The 18,281-nt window shown below is 38.7% G+C and overlaps 1 protein-coding gene across 4 annotated transcripts in view; it reads right to left on the bottom strand.

The window, feature by feature from the left end:
* LOC149788612 (uncharacterized) overlaps nucleotides 1-12,330 on the bottom strand; it is a 57,493-nt gene extending 45,163 nt beyond the window's left edge. For 2 of the 4 annotated variants that reach the window (XM_089974682.1, XM_089974686.1), the window contains exons 1-4: nucleotides 12,197-12,317; nucleotides 7,784-7,988; nucleotides 6,168-6,921; nucleotides 7-182 (exon numbers count right to left, since the gene is read on the bottom strand). In XM_089974682.1, the coding sequence (XP_089830808.1) occupies nucleotides 7-182; nucleotides 6,168-6,921; nucleotides 7,784-7,882 (1,029 nt within the window). In that variant the 5' untranslated portion in view covers nucleotides 7,883-7,988; nucleotides 12,197-12,317. Of the gene's footprint in view, nucleotides 1-6; nucleotides 183-6,167; nucleotides 6,922-7,783; nucleotides 7,989-8,953; nucleotides 9,090-12,196 lie in introns of all 4 variants that reach the window. The other 2 variants (XM_089974683.1, XM_089974684.1) reach the window with 2 other exon arrangements.
* Nucleotides 12,331-18,281: the final 5,951 nt, after the last annotated feature.

Below are 18,281 nucleotides of genomic sequence, written 5' to 3'. Positions count from 1 at the left end.
CTTTACCATCATATCAAAGTTAGATGTCCAGTCCCCCTGCTGCCAGCGTACTCGACATTGATCCTGTAGAATATCTGAATACTTTATCTTGTCTTTGGAGTAGTAAAAGCTGCATTCATCAGGGTTCATACAGCGTGTAGCCAGACCTATAGCATCTCCAATGGCCGCACCATAAATTAGACCTGCATACACATAATCAGAATGTCATCAATAAGAATGAGCAAAATAGCAATAAGATGCATACATTATGTGATGAATTTGACAAGTGCTGCTTGTTTTAAGAAAAAAAAAGAGATGTGGAAGTATCATACTAGGATTCTTAAGTTTCATTAAATAACACTATGATAAAGAGGCCCAAGTGGAGCTGAGATCATTAACCTGGCTAACATCTGCTTAATAACCAAATGAAAAAGCAGATATCTGGAAAGGTGGTTAGATTAAATTGATCTTAAACTGTGGATGCTGCTTTGTTTTCGAGCAAGAAATAGTTCATTAAGATATAATGGGGCCATATTGTTTGAAACTTTGTGCATAAACCTAGCCTTTCACAAAAATACTGGTTTACTTTAATATCATTCATTGCATTGTTTTCTGCATTATCTATGATGAGTCTGCAAGCTCTTCTTTGCAAGCAGAATAACTTTGCTAAGCGACTAACAACAACACAGCACCAAATTAAGAGTTAACTTATCTCTTTGATGGATTTAGGTTTTCTGAAGGTTACTGCAACAGTGACAGGTTTCTGCCCATTGTTCTCTGAATAAACATGCTGAGAATTAAGTATGTTTCAGTTCTTTTTACAAACATTATCAGAATTTTTTTAATTTTTTTTTACAACACTGGAAAGGGGGTTACTGTTGATATCAAATGACTATTGTCCATTGTTGTTTTGGACATGTTGGATGTGAGATTTATTTAGTCATCAGGCCAGCAATGCAGACGGTAAGTACCAAGTCAAATTTCATCAACACTATAGTTTCATTTCATCTGTCCTCAGATTAAAGACATAATAACTATTATAATCACCATTTCTGAGAAAATAAATCATATTCCTATCAATTTCATGCTGGTATATCTCGATGTAAGGTTTTTTAAATCTGCTATGGAATGGGAAGGTTCAGAATAAGTTCAGACTAGGAATTACACTACTGTCATGGTGAAGTCTGTTATAAAAGTCAGAAACACATTCATTTCATTTTCTTCCTCAAAAGTATTTGTTTACATGAATCTCCCTACTTTAAGCATATGATAAACCATGCATAAATGATACTGGTTGGTTGGCAATTTTACCAGTGAAATTTTCGACCTTGAAACAACTTTTTCAATCATTGCTGGTATGAAGTACCCGTAGTTGCTAGGGTACTATGTAACACAAATTGATCATTTTTTCAATTCAAACAAGAAAAACATTCATTTCATAAAAATGCATGATAATTTCTGTTCAGCTGTATCAAAAATATGACTTAGATGAATTGAAATCAGAATGATTATTTGTGTATTTTAGTATGCATATAAATTATTCCTGATTTCAAGATAATAAAATTTGTCATGTTACACAGAACTGAACAGAAAGTGGGCCAAATAAAAAGAAGGTTGAAAGTATTTTGACCATTAATTTACATAACCTAATTCAAATCCCAATTAATTCGTCAACCTTTGTGTCAACTATCCAAGAAATACCTCTGCGCATTGCATTATTCAATGTCCAGTCAGTAGGACCACTGGAAAAGCACACAGAAATAGTTAATTTTATCAATGACCAAAATGTTGACATATTTTTCACGACAGAAACATGGCTAAAAACATGAGGTGATGAGCCCAAGTGTGCAGATCTAACACCCACTGGTTACTCTATCAAGTCGTTCCCCCATAATTCTCACGGATGTGGAACTGCTGTCATCAAAAAGAACTCCATGATAAAACATCTTAACTATACCACAACATTCAATTTCGACCACACATCGTTTGAACTAGTCCGAACCACACTCACACTGGAGCAAAGGTCAGTCCATTTTTTCTGCCTAAACCACCCTCCTCCTAGTAGAAAAAACAAGCTGGCTGACTCTCTCTTTTTGGAGCAGTTTCCAAATCTCCTGGACTTTGGAAATTCGATAGGTGGCAACCTGATTATTCTTGGAGATTTCAACTTTCACTTTGACTGTCCCGGAAACTCAAATACATCAAAACTCATAGATTCCATTATTGTTTTCAACCTAAAACAGTCAGTTAACCAACCCGCCCATAAACATGGTCACAATTTAGACTGGATTCTTCATAGACCTGATGATAACATTCTACGGTCCTCCCTGGTATCCCATGACCTTGCATCAGATCACCTTTGCATTATATGCCATCTTGACGTATCAGTCCCTAACCATCCACCTTTATCTGCCACTAAGAAAAACTTCCATATTATAAATAGAACCAAATTAATGCACGACATCCAAGCTAACCTAACAACGTGCTTTCCTCCTACCGTAGAACAACTCGATAACTGTCTGCGTTCATTACTTGAAAAACATGCCCCAGCTACCAAGTGCAGAGTATCAATTCAAAAGTGTTCTCCATGGTATAGCAGTGTTAGGGACCAGCTTCGCACTGCTAAAAGAGACCACCGTAAAGCTGAGATGCTCTGGCTTTCCACCAGACTCACTATTCATAAGCAAATCTATGAAGCCACTAAGAAGAATGTCACAAATATAGTCCATGCAGCGAAATCAGCCCCATACACTACTAAGATCATGGAAAGTTCAGCTGCAAAGAGCTCTTCGAGATTACTAACAAGCTAATGTCAAGGAATAAATCAACACCACTTCCAACTACCTTCTCTCCAGTCGACCTTCCGGACATGTTTGCAAATTTCTTCCGTGACAAAGTACAAACCATTAGAGATAAGCTTGACACCACAATTTCAACTGACTCGTCATCACCATACAGTTGGGATACAGAACTTGAGCGGCAACCATTAGCAGCATTTGAACCTGTCTCTATGGATTTTGTACGTACAATCCTGATGAAGAGTGCACCAAAGTCATGTGAACTTGATCCAATTCCAACATCACTGCTGCTTGAGAGCTTAGATCCAGTATTGCCTTCACTAACTGATGTTATTAATACCTTTCTCTCATCTGGGGAATTCCCATCATTTTTCAAAACTGCCATTGTAAAGCCTCTGCTGAAGAAATCAACACTAGACCATAACAATTTAAAGAACTACTGCCCAGTTTCTAATCTCCCATTCATTTCAAAAATCTTAGAAAAGGATGTTCTATCCCAGCTTCTATCTCATCTAAATTCAAACAGTCTTTTTAGCAACATACATTCTGCATATCACCCTTGCCACAGTACTGAAACTACTCTTCTAAAAGTAGTTAATGACATTCTCTCTGCGTTGGATAGCAGAAAGATTACAGTCCTCACCCTCCTTGATTTGTCTGCAGCATTTGACACAAGAGACCATGATATATTACTTCACCATCTCCAGCATGTATTTGGCATTCATGATACAGCCTTACTGTGGTTCAAGTCCTACTTGGTCAACAGGACACAAATTGTATCTCCAAATGGAATACACTCCAGCCCAGTTGATCTATGTTGTGGTGTTCCACAGGGGTCTGTTCTTGGACCTGTTCTCTTCATTCTGCACACTCAGTCGCTCTCAAGTGTCATAGATCATCATCCAGTGTCTTACCAATTGTACGCTGATGACACCCAAATATACAAATCTAGCCACCCAACTAAAGTTGATGCTACCATCCAAGGTGTAGAGAGTTGCATTTCTGATGTGAAATCATGGATGACATGTAACAAGCTGCAGATGAATGATGATAAAACTGAGGCCATTCTGATCACAACACAAAGACTTTCTCATTCACATCCTTTACCTCAAACAATAAATATCAGCAACGCCAACATTAAATTCACACAATCAGTATGAAACCTAGGTGTTACTCTGGACAGTACTCTCACATTGCACCAACATGTCATGAACATATGCAAAGCTGCATATCTTGAGCTGAGACGCATCAGCTCAATTTGCAAATATCTTTCAGCTGATGCCACTAAAACACTTTTGTGTTCATTAGAACTTTCAAGACTGGACTATTGTAACTCGATTCTGTCTGGTTCATCTCAATATCTACTCCAGACACTTCAAAACACAGCTGCTCGGATCATACTTAAAGTGCCATGATCAGAGCACACCTCCCCGCTGCTCTGTACCCTACACTGGCTATCCATTCAATCCAGAATCAAATCAAACACAATTTTTCTTCTCTGTGCTACATTTCACTGTCGGACTCTAGTCCAACATACCTATCTGACCTCACCCATGTGTACACACCAGCAAGATACTTAAGCTCCTCTTCTGACAATCGTATACTCATTATTCCCACAACGAAAACAAAAGTCATATGGACAGCATTCTTTTGCAAACCAGGGCCCAGCAACGTGGAATGAATTGCCCACTGAACTTAGACACAAAGACACAGTGATCACATTCAAGAGGACTTTCAAAACTCACTTATTTCGACTGCAAGAACAAACTTAAAGACCTAATAATGTTTCCTACCTGAAATATTCTCAGCAGGTTTTTTATTTTTTAATGTTTTTCTAATTTCATGTTGTTTGTTTTTGTTGTTGTTGTTGTTGTAGGGTTTAACGCCATTTTCAGCACACGATAGGCTATACATGGCGGCCAGTATTAATGGTGGAGGAAGAACCCAGGAAAACCCCAGAAAGAACCACCGACCCACGAGAAGCTACTGTTTTTGTAATAATATTATTATGTTTCTTATCTTATAGGTGTTGTCTAATATTGTAAAGCACTTAGAGCTTCTAAAGATTAGGCGCTATAGAAAGTCCTCATTATTATTATTATTATTATTTCAATACATTACTCTAAAGAAATGTTTTTAAAAGATAGAACTTTGTCATGTTACACAGAACTGAACAGAAAGTGGGCCAAATAAAAAGAAGGTTGAAAGTATTTCAATACATTACCGTAAGGATTTTTTTAAAATATAGAACTTTGTCATGTTACACAGAACTGAACAGAAAGTGGGCCAAATAAAAAGGTTGAAAGTATTTCAATACATGAATCCTAAGGAATTTTTTTAAATATAGAACTCTTATGAGACCCATAATTTTTACAGTAGTAAGATGAATATGATCCACATATTTGCCAGAATGCTCCTTACAAAAGTTTGTTTAAACTGGTCCAGTTGTTTTTGTGAAGTTTAAAATAATAAATGCTGACCGACAATGTATTGCAGATGCAGGACCATATCAAAAGTTCATGACCTTATAGCACGTAATAAGACGAAGTTCATGACCTTATAGCACGTAATAAGACGAAGTTCATGACCTTATAGCATGTAATAAGACGAAGTTCATGACCTTATAGCATGTAATAAGACGAAGTTCATGACCTTATAGCATGTAATAAGACGAAGTTCATGACCTTATAGCATGTAATAAGACGAAGTTCATGACCTTATAGCACGTAATAAGACGAAGTTCATGACCTTATAGCATGTAATAAGACGAAGTTCATGACCTTATAGCATGTAATAAGACGAAGTTCATGACCTTATAGCACGTAATAAGACGAAGTAAAAAGATTCTATACGTTTTTCAATTTTGCCACTAGACTGACTGCCAAGCACTATAGACATAACTCTTACGTGTCATAGTGGTTGAGTAATAATGATAACCATGCAAGTTGCAGCATTGTTTTTTTTGCTATTTCACAAATACCAATGCTTATCTTTCAGAGACCCATGGAACTCAGGTGTTCGTGACATACTTGTAATCTTAGGGCTGCAGGTCCAATAACTACCCAGTGTGTCAGTGGGAAAGGAACTTAGCCCCCATTTCCCTGGCATGATATAGCCAATAATGCAATGCAAACAAATGAAAATCCATCCAACCAACAAACCATTGATTATCCATCTTGTTTATTTCGAAATAGAGAAGTAAATATATGAACAGTGATTAACAGTACTGTCATCTTAATGATATGCAGCTACAATAAATCTTGTACATTATAAAATATATGATGCAGTTATATATTTATATGACTTCTAGGCAGATGGTTGGAATAATATTCTACATTTTGTAACATAAAAAATATTTCAACAAAAAAACCCACATAAAAAAATGTTTACCTAGGATCCTGTCTGTCAATTCATCAGCCTCCAGCAGTGTGGCCCCAGGTGGTGGGAGTAGTGGGGTCTTGATTCGGCTGGCCGTGTTCATGGTATGGGTCTGACTTTGGATGTATTGCACCTGTGCTGAGTGTGGGTTGGGGACTGATGTCTGAAGTTGATTTCCTCGCACACGTGGAAAAACATTCAATAATGATGCAGAAGTTAGCTCAACAGTGTACCCACCCAGTCTATGGCTTTTTTTCAGGTATTCTATTACAGTATCTGACCCTGTGTTAGCCACACTTTGTGGTGGATCCTGCAGTCTATTATCACAGGCTAGCAATATTGTTAATGTCCTACATCCTCCCAAGGAAACAGGAAGGACTTTTAATTTATTGTGTGAGACATTCAGTTTGGACAGTGCCTCCATTTTCCCAATGTCTGCTGGTAGTGACTCCAATAAATTACTTGACAAATCCACCTTTTCTAGCTTGACTAGATGCACAAAGGAATCAGGGAGACTTTTGATTTTGTTATTGCACAACAGAAGAGTTTGGATATGGAAGAGTAGTCCAAAACTCTCGGGGAGTGCAGTTAGTTGATTATGGCTGAGATCCAGATAGTTCAGGTGAGGAAGGCGCAGAGGTAGCTCTGGAGGAAGTTCAGACAGCCTGTTGAAAGATGCATTCATTCTCTCATATAGAGAAATTGAATCACGGATACTCCATGGGAGCTCCGTCAGGCAATCTTTGTCATATTCCCCTCTCCCATGCTGTAGAATAAGGAGCAGATTTTATTTTAATATTGTACAGGGAAAACTTCCTGGAAATTAGATGCATAATAAATGAAATTATCCACAAGGAATGGTAGCTATTGTAACCTTCAGAAAATATAATGGTAAATAACTGTAAAGCAATTTGAATAAAAAAAGCAATGGAGATGTCAAGATCATGTAAACATATTTTAAGTTTGATAGAGTGATCTCTTAATAAAAATGTATAATAACCTAAAATTAATCTTTTTAAAAAAAATGTATTATAATCTAAAATTGAATCAATACTTTAATAAAAATGTATCAAAAAACAAAATATTAAACACTTATCGAATACCTAGTCATATTATCATACACACTGCGGAGAAGAAACAGTCATGGAGCATTTTCAATTAGACAAATTGTAATACTGTGAGCATGACATACGCTAATGGTAGCCACACCACAACAATAGTTTCTTGCAATATTAAATAGCATGGCTAATTACAGTAAGAGACCATCGTAAACACGATTTAATTAAAATCAACCAAACATTTAACCATAAAATAATCTGAAAGAATGTTTGGTTTTTGTTGGGCATTTGAGATTTAATGTCATTTTTACAGCACACAATAGTAGACTATAAATGGCAGTCAGTATATTTGGTACAGGAAAAACCTGGGTAGACCCCAGAAAGAACTAATGACCTACAAGAATCTACTGGCAAGCTTTACCACACGCACACACACACACACACATCCCATTGGTTGGGCTGTGATGCAAATCCACATGGACATTTGTGACTTGTGAGTGATCTTCAAAGGCTTAGACCACTCAACCACCTGGGACCCCCAAAACCTAAAAGAAACATGTTTGGGACTACCTTGCAATACTGCTTGTATGTCATTTTGCGACTCAGGTTCAGCTCCTTTCTTTCATCAGCTCGCACTGGACTGAGATCTTGGACCTGTACATTCCCCATGGTGTCACTGAGGACACAGTAACAATTCTAACTTCTTGGAAAGTCAGTCTAGGTTAGTCATCGGTACTCACCCTTATTGTCATGGTACATACTAAATTTCTTTTCTCTGAAATATAAATTAGTGCATGCTAGAAGTGTTTGCTTATATGTTAAATTATAAAGAACAAATCAAAAGTCACAGTATTGCACATTAACTAGTTCAGATTTTTTGTATCAATATACAAATTTAAAAACATGAAATAATTACACAATGCATTCTGCTGCAGCTATTAATGCAGGGTCCATTCTAGATATTATTAATGTGTGCCAGTGGGTATAAAGCCTTGCCAATAACTTGATATAGCTAATGTGTGCTAGTGAGTGTAAAGTCTTCCTATTTATTTGACATACATGTAGTTAATGTTTGTCAATGAGAATAAAGCTTTGTATGTCAATTACTTCATATTGGTAATGTGTGTCAATGAGTGTAAATCTTTGAGTGTCAATTACTTGACATAATTAATATGTGTCAAGTTATTTATATGTCAGTTACTTTACATTGATATAATGTGTCAATGAGTACAAATCTTTGAGTGTCAATTCTTGACATAATAAGTGTCAATGTGTAAAGCTTTGTGTCAATTACTTTATATTGGTAATGTGTGTCTATGAGTGTTAAGCCCTGTGTGTCCATTACCCTACATTATTAATGTGTGTCAATGATGCTTAAGTAACATCTATTAAACAATAAAGGTATTAATATGTGAGCCGGAAAGTGATGAAGGTTTTTTTAATTAGAGTCAAGCATACAGTTTGGAACACTAACCCAGAAAGGAAACATGATGCAAAACAATTCTGGAAATAACATTTTATACTAATATTTGAGTCATTCTCTTTCAAGTAAACTACACTAAAACAACAACAGTCCCTGAAAGGGGGCTGACACTATACTGTATGACCATTTCTACTTTTTACATCGTGAGTGTTGTAACAATCTTCGATAGTCTTGTATGACAAGAATTTCAAATTAGCTGCAGTAGCAGCGATTTTCGAAGCAATATTAACACTCTTTTCTTAGGAGAAACATATTACCATTAAAAGACTTTTGGTGAAAACTCAGTGCCAATATTACCATCCTTTCAGGAGAATTAGTAGAAGATCTTCAATATGTTCCATGTGGCAGCCATATTGGATGCCTGTGGAGCACAATTTTCATTTAGGACCAATTCTGAAACATCAGAAGTCTATTGATGAAAACCCTATTGTAGTTTGAAAGAGCAACAAAAGATTATCAAGATGGGATGGCCATTATTAAATTGGCCATAATGTATAATAGATTGGCATCATTTTCATGCAGCACCAACTGGACACCATATGAAGCTGTTTGGTGGAAACTCCATGTCTTTCCATTTAGGATGAGTTGTGACAAGATTTTTAAAATGGTTGCCATGTTGACCATATATGAGATAAGAATGGCACTGTTTTCATTCAGGGCCAACTAGATAATTAGTCTTCTGCTGAAAACCCCATGTGGATTTGGTTATCTATTCATAATGTAGCAATAACAGTATTTTCGAGATGGTGGCCATACTGTATGTCATATAAATACCATTTTCATTTAGTACCAACTAGTCATAATAATAATAATAATTATCATTATTATTATCATTATTATTATTATTATATATATACTATCTTTTTAAAAATCTAAACAACTGCAATAAAATCCACAACAACTGCAATAAATTCCATAATGGATCTCCACTTCATGGAGTTGATTTCCTCTAGGCTGGGGGAAATTCGCCAGATTGAGTGGACTTCACTATTCATAGTGGGCACTTAATCCTCTGTTCCTCAGTCCGTGTCCACTGTATTAAGTGGGCAACCCCTAAAAAATGATGCATGTACTGTGTGCATATATATATATATACACATATATACACACACACACCACTCCCTCGATAACTCTCGCCATGATAACTCGCAAACCCACCTATAATGCACGGTCTGGCGTGGCTCCCATTTTTTAAGCCAGAAATACCCTAAAACTTAATCCCTATTTGTTGAACTTAAAGAAAATCATGATCAAAATTGGAAACAAAAACTTTGATGTATCGTTTGTTTCATTGTCAAAAACAGTAGATAGGACGTGGACATTTTAATCAACACGTTGAAATATCAAATTTAAAAATAGGTCATACAATTTTTTTACATTTTCTTTCCAAACGACATTCCTAGCACACTGCAATTAATGTTATGTAAGGGAATTTCAATCAATGAAAATGTCACTTACACATAGTGGAGGCAGTACTTTAATAAATAATTACAAATTACATAATTTTTTATCAATGTATTAATATAAATAATAATTTTTAAAATGTGACCTCTAATATAGACTTAATTCTACTGCTGTAGCTCTGAATTTTCAGGTTAGCATCATTAACTATAGCGAAATTGAACTAATTGATTCACACACAAAATATTCCCATGCTGTTCGAATCAACAAAGAGCGTAACACATTACTTTAAACACAATCTAAAACAGGGAGGTCTGTTTGCATCAAATCTGTTATGTCGCCATGACCTCTGGAAGAGTCTTTAGTTGTTTATTATGGACTTATTAGTTTTCCTGTTCATCCATAATGTAGTAGCTTCCATTTTATGTCTTTGCAGTATCAAAAAAATGTATTCTTCCTTAACTCGAGATGAACAAAGCTGATTACATGTACAGAGACCAATCTTCATCCTTGTCTTCCAATTAAGTACTTGCCCCAAATGCATGCATAGCTGTACCATGGTGAACTATGTGCTTATGTCAATGAAGGCTGTTTGTACAAGTCATAAACATTTTCTCAACTGCTCTGATAGCCTAGTTAGAGTATCAGCCTTGGATACAGAAGGTCGTGGGTTCAAACCCTGGCCAAGTCATAATCAGACTTATAAAAAGGGTAGTAGCAGCTGACTCACTTGGAGCTCCATCTTAAGAGGTTAGAGTTAGGACTCGTCGGCCCACTGTTACTATGTCACTGGGTGAGACATGATTAAAAGGTGTCAATGGGTACCTGCCCATTCAAAATTATGATCACTACAATGTCTGTAGTGTAGCAGTTTATAGTGATGTCTAGCACTAGGGCATCATGCTGTGGACATGCAGCATGATGTCCCACCCAGTCACATCATCCCGACACCAGACCGACCAGTCCTAACACTAACCTCTTAATGCTGAGTGCCAAGCAAGGAAGCTGTTAGTACCATTTTTATAAGTCTTTGGTATGACTCTGCCAGGGATCAAACCCATGTCCTTCTGCATCTGAGGTGGACACTGAGCCATAACGCCACCAGAGTGGTCTCAATTTAACTGACTTTTTTTAAAGCTAAATTAAAAATCCAAAACACACACACACACTGTCTGTTCAGTATTGTATCGAATCAGTGGTGCACAGTATGGTAATATGAATCACATTTAAATCTTTTAGCCTAATATCAACAATCTGAACATATTCCTTGGATATAATCCAATAAATTGAGTAGTCCTCTTATTTAGTACTGGACGTATAAAAAATCATTGAAGAAATAGTTGTAAAATCTCATTTTCCTTTTTATCCAATATTTTCATTTAGATTGTCCGCCACATTAGTTCAAATAATGATTACTTCCATTCTCAGCCTCGTTTGTTTGCGTGCAATATATGGAAATTGGGGCCTTATTTGGAAACATAAACAAATCGTAGTAAACATTTGGTGTGGTTTGAGTCAAAAATTCTGCGCATTAAAAGGAAATACGGTTTGTCAGCAACTATGAAATTCCACCAAGAAACCATTATTCGTCACTTGATTGATAATAACATAGCGCAGAATATCCAAAAATGGTCTGGCAAGCCTTACGTAGAAAAGGGGTCACGGCAAGAGTCTTGTGTTATCTGTCATGGTGGACACGATGAGGTTAGTGTAACCATGCCAATTTATTTTATCATGGAAGGGCTAAATAAATTCAAAATAAATCAAACGTCTTTCACAGCAAGATTATACATATGTAGTAGATTTCTACACTGTTTGTTTATCCGACTCTAGTGATGATTTTTTTTGCTCCATTACATGATATGGGATCAGTTCGTAGCCTCAACCACAACAAATCAAGTTGAGGCTATGACATCGTAGCTATGTAAGACATAGCACATGTTGATTTTGTTTATGTGCTAATGTAGGACTAACATGTAGGACTACTATATACTTCAACATAAATAGCAGACGGCTTGCACATGTAACTTTAATGTTCATCTTCTGAACAACTGAAACGAAATTTCACATTAAAAACTGTTTCATTACTAAATCACTACCTTATTCGGACAGCATAGGCATGCTGTCATTTTGCACAGTCTGCACGGTACAGATAAGTATATCCTTCGGAACTTCTTGACAGTAGCTGGACTACGATCATCCACGAATACATGTGCGCTCTACGTCATCGTTCTTTGCTGAATAGTTGGTCTTATATACTCGATCCGGTCTCCGTCCCGTTTCTCCATAAACAGCCACCGTCACCACCACAGCCAAAATCCGATACAATACTGTCATTTAGCATAGATCTTTTTATTTTCTTTTTTTAAAAATTGTCCCCGTAAATAGATTGACCATTGGGTCGGGGAACCATTGCAAGGTCACCTTACAAATGACAGCCTAGATACAATAAATATAGTGCAGGAGAAAAAATTATAATAAACATACACCCACATGCACACAATCTCTTATTTGACAATTATAAATATACATCATATAGATGACACGCTGTACACTATAACACGATGCTATTAAACATGTATTTGAGTTAAACGCATAATTCTTAATAACTATGAAATAATGGTTCCCACTGTTTCCAAAATCAATATAAATGCTTTTTTCCTTTCAGATTTTATTGCAATATATTTTTCCACATTATAGTGTCCTTTAAGAAAGCTTTCAAACTATCCAATCAAGGCATATCCCCTTTCGTTTTACATATATAGATGTATTATTCGGTTAAAAGGAAGCCAAAATATAAAGGTTCTTCATATATTCCCTCTCGACTTGTATCTCCGAATATAACAGTTTTGGTACTTGACATTGTATTTTTATTTACTCGATTCTAAATCCAAATGATCACTTCATTTCATAGCTTTATTATAACATACATTCCCAAAACAATTGCAGCATTGTTTCCGGGCATTTTTACACGAAATTTAAACCATCGTAATTTTGAGATTCTTGTTATTTTAAAACTTTAGTATATACGTCAGATCATATCCATATTCAGATTAAAAATGTCATCCCATTTATTTTCACTATATGGTTTAACACCCTTTTTAAAAGTAAATTGTAATAGTCTTTACATCATTTATTGTTATGAAATACAATTTCTAAATGGAAAGGGATAAACGGTCTGACCAGTGTTGATTTACCTAACTGTAACTTTTTACACAAGGACTTTGCACAAGTAATTTTTGTTGGTAAAGTCAGGTTCAAAACGTCGGGTACACAAGGTCTTGCCATCGCGACTGACTTCGATTTTCTTCACGTTGAAGTGATCAAAGTTGAAAGGATTTTCAGCGAAGGCTCCGTTGAAGGCTTTATTGTTGACCATACCAAGGATTAAACGTTTGGGTAACTGTCCTTGGAACAGATGATCTTCGATCATGGAATGATGTCCAGCGGGAATGGTGAACGTTTTCACTTCCACGCGTCGGGTGGGATACTTGGCAGTCGTTCTGCTGAACGTTTGACTGATGTCATTCCCCACTTTAGGTAACACTTCCACGCGTCGTACGTAGAGTTTGGCCTCCTCGATTTTGCTTTTAGGATTGCCAGTCTTAGTAGCATCAGCATCAGCCAACAAATGGAAAGCGGCACTGCTGTGATTCAGTCTCAAGCGGACATTTACCCCATTCAGCAAATATTTCTCTTGCAACCACATGTCCAAATGCAAACGATCCATCAGTTCTAAACTGTGTCCACCTAGGATTCTGGTTGGTCTTTCCCCAAAGCCGTCATTGGCAGATGCGTCACCTATCTTAAACTTGCCCGCTTCGTCAGGTTCCCACAGCACACAAGCATTGAGATGAGTATTCTTGGCATCTATTCCGTACGTCAAGAGATTTTCCAGGTAGGCACGGTAAGGGTATGTATCCATGCTGCTGCTGACTAGTTTGTTATTCAAGTACAAGTCCACTGAGCTGAACAAGGAATGCATGAAATTGTTGACAGGAGTTATATTCTCAGTGTCTTCTACTGTATCATTTTCCTTATCTAGAACTTTGACTTTCAGGTACAAGTAACTGCTATTCAGATCGATGTAATCTTCGGGCTGTCCCTTGATTTCAAACTCGATGGGAGCGGAATCGGCCAGTGAGGAGACGGGGTGAAATTCCACCCACTGGGATTCTTGCATCGTCATCATGGTGGGGGGCATGGCAAACAGATCCAGTTCCGTTTTGGAACAGGCGCAAGACTCTCGGTGCATCATTTTTTTTTGTTCTGTTCTTTCTCAATAATCGAAAACGTCTAAGTCTCGAACAGTTCTTCTTTTCTTGATCTTTCTCGCTTGAAGTCTGGTGAAAGGGTGTTTTCTTCGTCGTCTCTTTCTGCCTTGTCCTTGCTGAATGCCTGATTCGGTAGCGTGCAGGGCATTTATAGGTGTGTCTCGGCGGCCCAAAAGGTCTTTGCCCGTTTGCAGCAAGACATTTTTGCCTGCCCTCATGAAGGCTTCTTTAGGGTTTTGTTTGTCGATGATGACATTTTGGAGAAATTCTTTGCCTTGCGTCAGTGCCGCATCTTTCAAAGCGTGCAATCCGCGTGTCACCATCGGTTTCAACACCGGAGCCACCGAACGAAAGGCGGATTTTAACATATCTCCTAAACCGTGTCCTCGCTGTCGAGCAACCCCTCGGTACACTGGATACATGACTTACTTACGAGTCGTGAGAGAACCGTTTTCGAAAATGGAGTTTCACCGTGACTTTTCCTTTGGTGAATGAAATATTTTGTCCCAAATCTCCTTTTACAGCAATGTTGACCGTGTCCAAATAAGACTTGCTGACAGGCAAATAATGAGGATGGACAAATTCGCGGTGGACGTGATAAGTGTTTCCACCTTCCTCGTCAGTGGCCGTGGCAGAATTTACTTTGAAAAGGAATGACACGCAGTAACGGCACGGAGGTGTGTCCCACCACGTTGTACTCCACCACATCGGAGTACACAAAGATCAAATTCAGTCCTTGGTTCAGTTCTACCGGGAAACGAAGGTACCTCGTAAAATTCACGTTGTTGTCAATCTCTGCTTTCTCTATCTTTTTGGTCTTTTTATCCGTGACCATATTGAGGTCTCCACCCAAAATGTCATACAATTGTTAGCAAAATTTAATACGTATACTTTTTTTCCTCACTTTCAAATCTGATGAGTAGGCGGTGAGACTGTTTGTGGTACTCGATGGTGACACGTTTACCTACTTTGGTCAGAATTTTGTCAAAGGCTGCATAGAATTTGTCAGCGATGGCCTCCACCAGATGTTGACCACTAAAATAATGGCCTGAGTTAATTTTAAATTCATAAACGTAAAAAGGAGGAGAAGTGTCACTGCTGCTGCGGGGTATTTGGGTCTTCGCAAGTGATTTATGTTGAGAAGTGGTCGTCATGGTTTGCTGCACTGTTGGGTCCAGAATTTCGACCTCAAAAGTGTTTTGAGTTTCAGTGATGTTTTTGATTTGTGTTGGGTGAATGATTTCTACTAAAGCCACTTCCCAATGGGCTTCGTGATATAAGGGGATGGCCTGAGGTAATTTGGCCGTGTAACAGCACAACGTGTTGTGGGGAAACACCTCCATGGAACTGTAACTGGGTAAGGTTAAGTAAAATTGGTTTTGGTGACTCATAATTCCAGAGTTCTGTGGCTGTCCGAGGAGTTACTGGAAGTCAGAGGCGTGTCTCCGCCCAAAATGGGCTTCTGGTTGTGGTTGGACTGGTGACTGGCACTGACACTGGCACTGGACACAAGGTTCCCGTGGTTCCCGTTGGAAGAGAATTTCAGGGAGGGATTGGGAAGTAGGTAACCGATGCAACTGCTCAATAAAATGGTCCACAATTGTTTGTCTCCTTGTTGCAAACTCAAATTGGCAATGGCTGCCCCGATGACACAATACACCACGAAGATTTGGCAGAAAAAGACGATTTGCGTTTTAGGCACACGTTCTCCACACCACACCCACAAGGGTTGTTTTTGTAAATCTTGCACAGAAGAACTGGGTGAAGGAGGAGTGGTCGACGTAGCTGCGTCTGTGTGAAAAAGCATGATGGTCACTTCATTTTATAGTCGATGACTTGCGAAGCGTCGATCCAAGAATCAAAACTGGGTGGATATCCTTTCCAACGTACTTTGACTTCTTTGACACGTCGTTTGCCCACTTTACGGGTTCTGCGTTCGAGAATGCTTTCGATGTCGTACACGTCGTCTTCTTTTTTGGTGACACGTTGTAACTCGGGCAAATAAAACGTTCCTTTGAGCACTTCTCCGTTCATGTCTTCCAATTTATAGACGGTAGGATGACGGCCATGCACTTGTCCAGTGACGCGAAACAATTCGGTCGTCCAGTTAGGTTAGTAACCTTTGTCGAAAGTGCGTTTGGTTTTGCCAATGCGCACCCAATCTCCTACGGCCAAGTCTCCACTTTTTTTGGGGACAGCCCTCATCGGGGACGTACCAAACAGGCGCTCAAACATAAGCACTTCGTTGTCGGGAGTCACGTCTTGCGGGGCACGTCCGATGCTTCGATGGTAAGATTGGTTGTACGCTTGCACCAGGTGCGGTAAGATGTCGATGTACTTCAGAGTGTGGTGATGCGTAAAATATTTCCACATGCGTTCTTTCGAAGTGCGTTGAAAACGTTCCACGATGCTGGCTTTGGTTTCGGGATTCTCGGTGGTAAAAAAAAATGAATGTCACGTTTCTTTAATTCTTTTTGGAAAGCTTGGTTCAAAAATTCGGTGCCTTTGTCCGTTTGCCATCGAAGAGGGTGACGACCGCTTTGTTTCAGCACTCGTTGCAGGGCTTGCACTAACTCGCTGCTTGATTTGGAAGTCAAGGGCACGACCCAGGCAAATTTGGAAAAGACGTCGATGACACAAAACAAATATTTGTAGCCACGATTGTAGCTGGCCAAATGAGAGACATCGGCTAAATCGGCTTGCCATTGATGATCGATGCCTTCCACTCGGGTGCGACTTCTGGCAAACTTGCGTCGAATGGGTTTGTGTAAAGTGTAGGTAGCTTGTTCTTGTAACCATCGTTGCACCTGAGGTAAACGGAGACTTTTCAGTCGCGTTTTGGCAGCACGATACAATTTTTGAACTCCTGCGTAACCTGCAGGATGCGAGGGATCGTAGTAAATGCTGGCTAAGACTTTTTCCATTTTTTTATTTTTTGTGTTGGTTGGTGTGTTCATAAGGCACCCACTCTTGGAAGAGGCTACTCTTTTTCTCTTGGGGTATTTTCTTGGATTACAATGCTTTGCGTGTGCGACCGGCAATAGGTGTTGAAGAGGAGGAGAAGAATGTCTGAGCGGGGGATATCGGTTCTTGTTTCACTTCTGTCTTCACTTCTGTCTTCACTTTCTTTTTCTCTTGTGATGAAGAAGGGGTGGCCATCATCTTTTTAATCCATCCAGTTCTGGAGGTAGGTGGTGTTGTTAACTTGCGTACTTTTTCTGGTGGAGTTTGAAACCCTTCTTCTTCTTCTTCTTTTCCTTTTTCTGTCTTGGCCACTGGTACTGGTGGTACTGGTACTGGTACTGGTGATGGTGCTGGACTTTTCATCAAGGTCTTAAAATCTTTCAGAGTGGGTAGAACTGTTTCGTCTAAAGCTTTCTGGTGAAAGAGTTGCAGTCGTTGCAAGAGTTGACCGTACTTTTGCGATTTTTCTGTTTCGGACAAATCTTGGCGATCCATCAAGGATTGCAATTCGTGTTGTAACTGGGACATCTCGCTCAAATGGGGATTGGGAGGTAAATGCGGGGTGCGTTGTTCTTGCCACCGATGGTATTCCATCCATCGTTTGTAAGGCACTAAAGCTAGTTTTCGTCCTTCCATGGGGTTGTTAGGGGTCGATTCTGAGATCTTGGGACTTCCGAAGGCCTTTTCATCTTGCTCCCACCAGTCCTCCCAACATGGTTCCCAAGACTCCTTTCAGTATGGGGCCTAACAAGAGAGGCAAAATGCCTCCACGTTGGACCAACATCTTCTTCTTTTGACGAATGGGAATTTTCTTTTGAACCATTTGGCGAAGAACGTGACAATGTTTGCTTAAGCATTGTTTCTGGTGTTTGGACAAAGGGATCGTGCCTTTCAAAACGTTCAAACAACATTCGCACACGGTATCGATGACCTCTTTGGAGGCCGA

This window comes from Sinohyriopsis cumingii, chromosome 11 (assembly GCF_028554795.1).
Source record: "Sinohyriopsis cumingii isolate HCF-2022 chromosome 11, ASM2855479v2, whole genome shotgun sequence".
In the NCBI taxonomy this organism is placed as follows: Eukaryota; Metazoa; Mollusca; class Bivalvia; order Unionida; family Unionidae; genus Sinohyriopsis; species Sinohyriopsis cumingii.
This window is presented reverse-complemented; position numbering and strand designations above follow the sequence as displayed.